This window comes from Antechinus flavipes, chromosome 2 (genome assembly GCF_016432865.1).
Source record: "Antechinus flavipes isolate AdamAnt ecotype Samford, QLD, Australia chromosome 2, AdamAnt_v2, whole genome shotgun sequence".
NCBI lineage: Eukaryota > Metazoa > Chordata > Mammalia > Dasyuromorphia > Dasyuridae > Antechinus > Antechinus flavipes.
Window position 1 is genome coordinate 513880183 of NC_067399.1, and position 10364 is coordinate 513890546.

Here is a 10364-nt window from a genome sequence, read left to right on the forward strand (position 1 = left end):
TGTATCATCTTTCATCATCACATACCCAGAGCTTAACATAATATCTTTGTATATAGTAGATACATAACATAGATTTATTGCAGAGGCGGGAGACAGTGGGTGTGAAATATTTAATGTAGTGTCAGTCTTATTCCATGTTCTGGTCAATTTTGCTGAATTTTAATCCCTATTTTTTATTCTTTGGTATAAGGGATGGCCTTCTGGTAGGGGAGGGGAAAGGTAGAGAAAAGATATATTGGCAAATGTAAATAAGTTAAAAACAAAAGATATCACTAACATTGTCTTAAAAAAAAAAAAAAAAAAAAAAAAAAAAAAAGCTTTGTACAGATAATTGACTTTCAAATCTATCTTGTCTAGTTAGCCTGTTTCATGTTCCCTCTGTGAAGACCTGCATTTCCTCCTTCCTTCCCCATCTCAGTACAGTCATTCCCACTATAATGGAAAGAGTTGTCTTTTTTTTCTATAAGTAGGTTCCTCCCTTCCCCTCTTTCTCTGACCTTCCCAGAATTCCCAGAATTTAAAGAAGAAATAATGAATAACTCCCAAGGAATGTATTAATGACTCTTCCGCTTTCCTCCCTCCCAGCATCCATTCCCATTCACTCCACTAGCCCCTGGGGAATGAGTGTTTGAGATAGCTACTGCCCTGGACCAGGTGCTTTGGGGAATACAGAAAAAAATAAAATAAAAAAATAAAAAAAATAGAAAACCTTGTCTTAACTGTAAAGTGCTGGACTTTGGCCAAATAAATTCCCTTCTTTTCAGTACATAAAAAAGTAACAAAGTGAAAGAGCAGTAAACTTCAAAGTCCATTCATAGACTTTGAATTCACAACTAAGTATCCAAAAATAAAATATTATTTTATGGATAGTTCACACTGGACAAGCCCTCACAAGGTGGTCAGAAAAGATGATACAAGGATACTCTCAAGGTCTCCCTTAAGAACTATAGAATTTATTGTATGACATGGGAGAAACTGGCAGAGAACTACCCAGCACAGTGTGCCCTCCTCAAAGAAAGTTGAATTAGCTCAGAAGAAACTCGAGATTCCACTCAAATGTTCATAGGGAATATTAGTGGCAGCCCATTTTAGAGCACATATTAGTCTGATCAGCCACAGTCAGACATACTGTAACTCTACTTATAGTGATGTCCTTTTGGTCCTCTTCGAGAATGAACCATTCACAGCCAACCATCCACAAGTATTTCCCTTCCAAAATTAAGAATTTTATACCATTACCAAAAAATTTTCTTAAGAACTGATGCTATATTAATCAAAGAAATGCAAATTAAGACAACTCTGAGATACCACTACACACTTATCAGATTGGCTAGAATGACAGGGAAAGATAATGAGGAATAATTGGAGGGGATGTGGGAAAAAAGGGACACTGATACATTGTTGGTGGAATTGTGATCACATCCAGCCATTCTGGAGAGCAATTTGGAACTATGCTCAAAAAGTTATCAAACTGTACTTACCCTTTGATCCAGCAGTGTCACTACTGGCTTAAACCCCAAAGAGATCTTAAAGAAGGGAAAGAGACTTGAATGTGCAATAATGTTTGTGACAGCCCTGTTTGTAATGGCTAGAAACTGGAAACTGAATGGATGCCCATCAATTGGAGAATGGATGAATAAATTGTGGTATGAATATTATGGAATGTTATTGTTCTGTAAAAAAGGACCAGCAGGATGATTTCAGAAAGGGTTGGAGAACTGATGCTGAGTGAAATGAGCAGAACCAGGAGATCATTATATACATTATATACTTCAACAACAATACTATATGATCATCAATTCTTTTTTTTATTGACAGAACCCATGCCAGGGTAATTTTTTACAGCATTATCCCTTGCACTCACTTCTGTTCCGATTTTTCCTCTCCCTCCCTCCACTCCCTCCCCCAGATGGCAAGCAGTCCTTTACATGTTAAATAAGTTACAGTATATCCTGGATACAATATATGTGTGCAGAACCGAACAGTTTTCTTGTTGCACAGGGAGAATTGAATTCAGAAGTTATAAATAACCCGGAAAGAAAAACAAAAATGCAAATAGTTTACATTCATTTCCCAGTGTTCTTTCTTTGGGTGTAGCTGCTTCTGTCTATCTTTGATCAACTGAGACTATGATTATCAATTCTGATGGATGTGGCCCTCTTCAACAATGAGATGAAACAAATCAGTTCCAATAGAGCAGTAATGAACCGAACCAGCTACACCCAGGGAAGGAACTCTGGGAGATGACTATGAACCACTACATAGAATTCCCAATCCCTCCATTTTTGTCCTCCTGCATTTTTGATTTCCTTCACAGGCTAATTGTACACTATTTCAAAGTCCGATTCTTTTTGTACAGCAAAATAACGGTTTGGACATGTATACATATGTTGTATTTAATTTATATTTTAACATATTTAACATGTACTGGTCAACCTGCCATTTGAGGAGGGGGGAGAGGAAAAACTGGAACAAAAGGTTTGGCAATTGTCAATGCTGTAAAATTCCCATGCAAATATCTTGTAAGTAAAAAGCTATAATAATAAATATATATATATATATATATATAATAAAATAAAATAAAAAAAGAACTGATTTTATCACTCTCCTGCTTAGTAAACTTCAGTGGCTCCCTACTGCCACTAAAATCAAACATGAACTTCTTTGGCTTTAAAAACCCAAGGATGACCTTTTCCACAAAGAAATGAGGTGTTACAACAATGATTAGCAGACTAATGAGTTAGTTATAAGGAGAAAGACACTATATGGCAGGCAAAGGTAATTTGCTGCCATAAGGCAGGAAGGTTCCCAATGAACTCTCAAAGAATTGGAGAAATTACACTATTGGTTGGCGGTTAATACCAAAAAGGAGTTTAGTGTAAGATTAAGGTCCAGTAGTTTCTTTTATAGGGGGAAAACAATGGGGTAGAACTGACATCCTAACTTGACCTTCTGATTGGATACAGTAACTATAGGGTTTGTCAATGCAAGGAATTAAGGACCTGTATATAGGTCCTAGCCCTAACCCCTTTTAGCTATTGTTTGGGAACTGATTGACTCAGATGAATTGTCAATAATAGTCACTTCTGCTTTGGTCAGAAACAAGGAATTCAACCAGAGCTTACTGCAATTGTTCTTGTCCTTCATTCTCTAAGAGGATCATGACATCAAGGAAGGGATACCTGACCTGAAAGTGGATTGGATTGAAGTGAGGGAGGCTGGACAAGCTCACCTGTCTCACTTTCCCCTCCAGAGCCCTCTGGGTGCAGTGGAAGGATATAGATCAACATGCCTGGAGATAGACCTTGGTCTTTTTAAGCTAAGGTCTTCAACAGGTTTGACTGAAACCACCCCCATTCAGTAATTAAAGGTAGATCGCTACTGAGGCAAAGAATCTCCTCTTTCACCTAGTCCAAGAATCAGACTTAATCCAAAACCAGTCCTATTCTCTGAGATGGGCCACCAGTAGGTCCTGGGCCAAGCTTCTTTTAGTCTTTGTTTAGGTTCCAGATCGACTCAGTTTGAAAGTCGAAAGCAATCATTTCTGCTTTGGCCAGAAACCCTGAAGGTCTTCCCCTCCCAGATTCATTCACTGTAATAAAGATTTACTTAGGAAAACAGAAGACTTGATCAAAAATCTTATCAGTGCTCCTCCTTAGCTTCCAGATTGTTTAAGAGTAATTCAGGTAGAGGCAGCTAGGTGGGGCAGCGGATAGAGCAACAGCCCTGAAGTCAGGAGGACCTAAATTCAAATCTGGTCTCAGACACTTAACACTTCCTAGCTGTGTGATCCTGGAGTCACTTAACCCCAATTGCTTGGAAGGGGGGGAAGAGTAATTCAGACTTTCTCTGTTAATGCCCACTTACTTTCCAAAGACCCCCATCAGTTAGTCCAGAGTTCTGCCTCAGTTTCCTCATTCCTAATAGTGTCTGGCTCTTTTCAACAATGAGGTGATTCAGGCCAATTCCAATAGACTTGTGATAAAGAAAGTCATCTACATATAGAAAGAAGAGTGTGGGGACTGAAAGTGGACCACAACACAAAGTATTTTCACTTTTTTTGTCATTGTTTACATTTTGTTTTCTTTCTCATTTTTTTCCTTTTTGATCTGATTTTTCTTGTGCAGAATGAAAATTGTGGAAACATAGAAGAATTGTACATGTTTAATATATATTGGATTATTTGCTGTCTAAGGGAGAAGTGGGAGGGAAGGAGAAAAATTTGAACACAAGGTTTTGCAAAGGCGAATGTTAAAAACTATTCTTACATATATTTGAAAATAAAAAGGTACAAAAAATAATAATAGTGTCTATCCCTAGGGTCTTTTGTGAAGATCAAATAAGAATTATAAAACACTTTGCAAAATGTTAAGAATGTTATATAAATGGGGGAAGTAGAAGAGAAGAAAGAAGAAAAAAGGAAGGTAAAAGGAGGGAGGAAGAAAGGGAGGGAAAGAGGGAAGAGGGAGGAAAGGGAAGGTAAGGAAGGGGAGGAGAAGGGGAAGGACAAAAAAATGCTTAACACATACTAGCTGTCTGATTGCTAGTCTGTCAAACAACCGAAATTTTTTACTTTTCTCTGTACCTGCTGCATGCTAACTTTCTCCACCTCCACACGAATATAAACTCCTCGAGGAAAGGGGATTGTTTAATTTTTGTCTTTGAATCCTCGCTGGGGTCTTAACGCCTATGCTTAGCACATATGTTGCTTAAATAAATGGGCTTGAATTAAAGGCAGGTAGCGCCAATTAGAACGCAGGCGCAGAAAGATCCCTTCCCACAACAACTAAAAATGCCTGCGATGGAATTTGTCTGATTAAGATGGCAACTGCGTTCTGTCCGTACAAAGACCGAAGATGGCAGGGTCTTTAAGAGTGCTCACCCAAGATGGCGGCTCCCTAGAGCTGCGGCACCAAGATGGCGGCACCCAGCGCTCTCCTCGCAGACAGTAGTTCGGTACTTCCGCCCCTCCCTTTTCCCGTAGTGCCGCCCCTTCCGGTTTCTTTAATCCTCCCCCTGGCATGGCTGGGCTGGCTGTTATGTGGTTGGGTAGGTGGGAGCTTGGGGTACGGGACAGGGCTGAGAAGCGTCTCTGGAATCGGGAGTGACTAGGGTGCGGGCTGGCTGGAAGCTCCCGGCCCTAGGGTAGCTAATGATGCTCCTCTTCCTTCCCAGGGGTGCGGCAGCTCCATCTGAGTGTGGCGGGCCGGGCTGGCGGCGCGTGGCGAATCCAGTGAGGGTCCGGGCCGGGGGATCCGGGAGTCCTGGACTGACCGAGGAGCGCCCGGGGAGAAGGGGGGAGCCATCTCTGGCGGGCTACGGGGTAGTGATGGGAGAAGGGAGGAAGGGGTGGTTGAAGCGCGGGGCTGGGAAGAGCCCAGGTGTGGGGCGGGGCTTCACTGACCTCTGGCCTTTCTCCCCCCCACCCCCAGGAAGGGCCTGGCCGCCAGCCCCTCTGGCTATGGGCCGCTCACGGAACTACCGGACTGGTCCTATGCAGGTGAGCTCTTGCAGCCTCCCGGCCCAGCGACCTTGAGATGTCAGCTGAGACTGGAAGGGAAGGAAATGCTGGGGCAATCATAACAGCCCGGTCCATTTTGTGCAACCTATAAATCTTGCAAATCTCCTTACATTCGTGGACTCATTGATCCTACCAAACCTTGGGAGGGGGCACAGTGGCCAGATCTACCTGGCCTGGAGTCAGAATGACCTAATGACCAATTCCAGCATTAGCTCCGTGACTCCCAGCAAGTCACTTAGCCCTTTTGCCTCTGTTTAATCTGTAAAAATGGAGAAGGAATTGCCAAGCCACTCAACAACATCTTGTCAAAACCCCAGATGGGTTCCTAAGAGTCACAGGAGAAGACTGAACAACCACCAGAGCCGCCATTCGCCCCTTTTTACAGTTGAGGATTGAGGCAGAGGTTAAAGTTATTTAACTTGTTTGTGTGCATTTGAGGCAGGGGCCAGGTCGGTAAGAATTGCTAGCCTTAAGGTTTGCAGAGTGATTGCAAATATTTCCATCGGAATTTCACAACAAACCTTGAAGGTTTATTATTTCTCTGGATGGAGGAAACTGCTTGAGTGATATTCCTTCAGTTTTATGGTTAGCAAGTTTGGAGTCAGAATTTGATTTCTGGTTTTCCTGACTCTAACTCAGACACTATTCAATATACCCCCAGCTCCCATTTATTAAATATCTCTTATTTGAATGGAGCTGTTCTGGGCTTTGGAGATAGATTGAGGGACCAGATCTCATAACTACCTCTGCCAACTCAAGTCAGCACCTTCTTAGCATCAGAGAGTTTTCTAGCTTGTTGAGAGGTCAAGTGACTTGCCCAGGCTCAGTATATGTCAGAAACAGGATCTGAATCCAGGGCTTCTTGGTTTATATACCAATTCTATCCTCTACACCCTGTTGCCTCTCAGTTGGGGATAAAAAGGTCAGTTTTTAAAAGTCATTAAAAACAGTCATTTCTTCAACATGCTGGACCAGTAGTCAAGGTACCCATCTCTATTCTTTGCTACAACAAATGTTTATCAGTTTTACTAGTAAATACTGGGAATAGAGTTGTAAAGGAATAGTAAGAGACCATCTAGTCCAATCCTGTTGTTTTATAGATACATAAATTGAAGCTCAAAGGTGGTCTTTGGACTATACCACAGCTTCTTCCAGGAAAAAACAACAGGGTCTTTGCTCTTCTTCAGTAGCAATAAATACTGATACTGCCCAGTGTAAGTTACCTTTTCCTTCCTTTATTTTCATAAAATATTTTGTCAGGCTTTCCATTTTGCCCTTATCCCACTTTACCTTCTTATATGCCTTCTTAAATACATACCCTAGCTCCCTTCCCTGTTAGGTTTTAAGAGCAGAGATGTTGTAGGTTTTATTTTCCTATTTTCTCATCCCAAGAGCCTAACCCCAGACCTTGGACATAGTAAGCATTCAACAAATATCTGTTGAATTGAATGCTAGGATGGTAGCCCCGAGAGATTCAAAAATGTAATATGGTATAATGGAAAAAGTTTATCACTTTAAATAAATCAGTAAGGCAGTAAGCATTGACAAAACATCTGTTATGTGTTAGCCACTGTGCTAAGTACTGGGGATACAAAGGAAAAAAATAGCCCTGCCCTCAAAGAGCTCACAGTCTAATGTGGGAGAAAACATGCAAAAAAGTATATTTTTAAAAACTATGTGGGATAAATAGAAAATAACAAGGGAGGCACTAGAATTAGAGAAATTGTGGAAGTCATCCTGTAGGAAATAAGATTTTTAGCAGCAACTTGAAGGAAGCCCATATACAGAGATGAGGAGGGAAAGCATTCAGACATGGATAGAGGATAGCCAGGAAAAATATTCAGAGCTAAGAGATAGAGAGTATTGTTCATGGAACATTGTGGAAACCATCCTCACTAGATGGGAAAATACATAACAGGAAGGAAAGTTAAGATTAAGACTGGAAAAGTAGAGGAAATCAAATCACCTAATTTCACTGAGCAAATTAGTTTCCCCACTTGTGAGATAAGAGCTAATTTTTGCCCTATTTGAAAAAGATATTATGAGTACCAAAGGAGATAATGGATGTCATTTCTCAATAACAACTCTACAATATCTATTGAACATATTCGCTCTCACCAATCAAACACCAAGGTAGGCTGGCTACCAACTGTATAAACTATTCTTACCACTTGCCCAGACTACTAAAATTGTTTTTGCACTGATCTTTCTACCATTTGAATGAGTCCAACTCAGCTGTCCATATTGCTGTCAGAGTAATTGTTTGTGTTCTAATTATCTTACTCTTTTGTTACAAAAGTCTTCTCAAGCTACCTAATATCTTTACGAAAAAAAGATTCTTTTGTATGGCCTTCAAAGCCATCTAAAATGTGGTGAGATCTTAACCATCCAATTTTCTGCCTTATCTGATATCATTCTCTTTATATTTACTCTGTTCCTACCAAACTGGACCACCATGTCTTCTGCATACACCATATACTTTCCTGTCTACATGCCTCTGACTCATGAAGTCCTCTAAGCTCAGAATATCTTCCTATCCATCCATTAAAGCCCAATTCATATATCAAATCTACCATGATTTCCCTAATTATTTTAATGACCTTCTATGGACCTCACATCGCTCTTTGGTTATTTTGGGGGGGACAGCAAGCCTTAAAAGGACAAGCCTTCACTTGTTTAAACTTTTGCCCCCACCATTAAAATTTGTATACAGTAAGCTGTTAGTAGTATATGAAAAAGGGCTTTGAAAACTAGGATGCAGGGGGCAGCTAGGGTACCAGCCCTGAAGTGGGGAGGACCTGAATTCAAATCTGGTCTCAGACACTTAACACCTCATGGCTTTGTGACCCTGGGCAAGTCACTTAACCCCATTGCCTCAGCAAAAAAAGAAAACTAAGATGCTATGTAAAGTGGTGATTATTTTACTATGCCTTCAGGGTAACAAAACAAAAAACTGGCCTTGATATACAGGATGGATTAGAAAAGGAGAACCTAAAAACAACAATATCAAATTATTCTAATAATCCAGGTATGAGTGGAGCTCTTCCTGAAATAGACAAATATGATAGGGTATTTTGTACTTAATGTTGGTGACTGCCTTTCACAAGACATGCCTTTTCCTTCTCACCTCTATTTATAGATGGTAGATGTGCTCCCCCAATGAAAGGCCAACTCCACAGAAAGGCACAGAGGGAAAAGCTTGCGGTGAGTAACCAGAACCCTTTTCAGGGGCTTTGTCAGGAATTCCTCTGACCTGCAGGTTTTAATCACTTACATGTGAAGGAGACTACTTCTATAATATCCTCTCCTTTGGCTTCCATGATACTACTCTCTCCTGATTTATCCCCCACCTCCCTGATCTCTTTGCCCTCTAAAAACGTTGGCATTCTACAAAGCTATTTTTTACAACCCTCTTTGTTTTCCCTTGGTGATCTTATACACATTAATGACTTTTTAATACTACTTCGTAAAGTCTAAAACCCTGATCTCTCCCCTAAGTTCTAGTTCCACATCCTACTGGATCACTTGGGTGATTTACCATCACCTTGACTCAATATGTCCAAAACTTGAGCTCCATCTTCTTCCTAAATTGTGTGGGTGTGTACATATATCCCTGTATATGTGTGCACCTCCCAATGGGATGCTCATAAATGCTAAATAAGTTGATTCTCTTTTTTAAAAAAATGTATTAATGTGTAATGTTCAGGCTAGCTCCTTTCTGTAGGACCTCTGGATCAGCCTGAGTCCTTGGTCTTAGTGGAGAAGTGATGAAGTCAGGAGAGCTACCACGAGGATGGTCAAAAATGGAATGTCTATCTTCCAGTCCTTTTAGCCTTTATATACCTTATTATAATTACAGTATTATAGCAAACTGATTATGTGTGAACTAGAGAACCATTACATCACCATACCAAGTGCTAACTATATATGTGAACTGGAGAACCATCATCTCATCAATTCCACTGAGTTAATACCTTGTTTCAAGTATACTTATTCAGAATTCCAGCCCTCTACATCTATGGGGGCAGCTAGGTAGATAGTGTACCAGCCCTGAATTCAGGAGGACCTGAGTTCAAATGTAGCCTTAGACACGTAATACTTCCTAGCTGTGTGACCCTGGGCAAGTCACTTAACAAAATATATAACATTTGACAATTTCCCAGATGTAAATGCTCACACTGAAAATTGAACAGTGAACTCTCTTGAGCTGGTATGAATTGGTTCCAGCACACACCTTTGCTGTCCTTTCTAAATTTCTGTTGAAATTTAGTCCATCTGTTGATGGACTATAATGCTTTGCCTACCTCGCCTACATGGTCATATTGCTTTCTCTTCACTCCTTCCTCATAATTCCTCAATAATAGGTTCAATTTAAACAAAATAATCAATATTTAGACTTTGTAAAAATGTCTGGCCCCACCATTCTTCCAAGCCCCAGGCCCAGCTCCCCATTCCTCCCTTCCGGTCAGAAACATTTGTCTTGGCTGGACAGTAGAAGGCTGGACAACAGGACTGCAGTCCCCAGGTGAACACTGTACTTAACCTTAGGGATCAGTGTCCTCATCTCTACCATAAAAAGGTTAGATGAAATGAACCCTAGGCTCTCTTCCATTTCCAAATCCTGTTAACCTGTTCTCACTGATTCCCTTTCAGAGACGAATTGTGCTGCTGTCCCAAGAAATGGATGCAGGATTGAAGAAGTGGGAGCAACAGCAGCAGGAGAAACGGCAGGAGGAGGAGAAGAAACAGCAAAACCTGCTGAAGCCCAAAAGGGCTTCCATGAAGGACCTATGAATCAATAAACCTAACCCCCTTCTCTAGCGCCCAGCGTTCCTTCCTGTTG

General features: G+C 40.8%; 1 protein-coding gene across 1 annotated transcript; it reads left to right on the forward strand.

The window, feature by feature from the left end:
* The first annotated feature begins 4992 nt into the window (after window positions 1-4992).
* On the forward strand, window positions 4993-10343 carry MRPL52 (mitochondrial ribosomal protein L52). Its single transcript, XM_051980435.1, has 5 exons — window positions 4993-5049; window positions 5176-5233; window positions 5433-5500; window positions 8661-8725; window positions 10175-10343. The coding sequence occupies exons 1-5, from the start codon at window positions 5022-5024 to the stop codon at window positions 10313-10315; spliced, it is 360 nt and encodes a 119-aa protein (XP_051836395.1). The 5' UTR covers window positions 4993-5021; the 3' UTR covers window positions 10316-10343.
* Window positions 10344-10364: the final 21 nt, after the last annotated feature.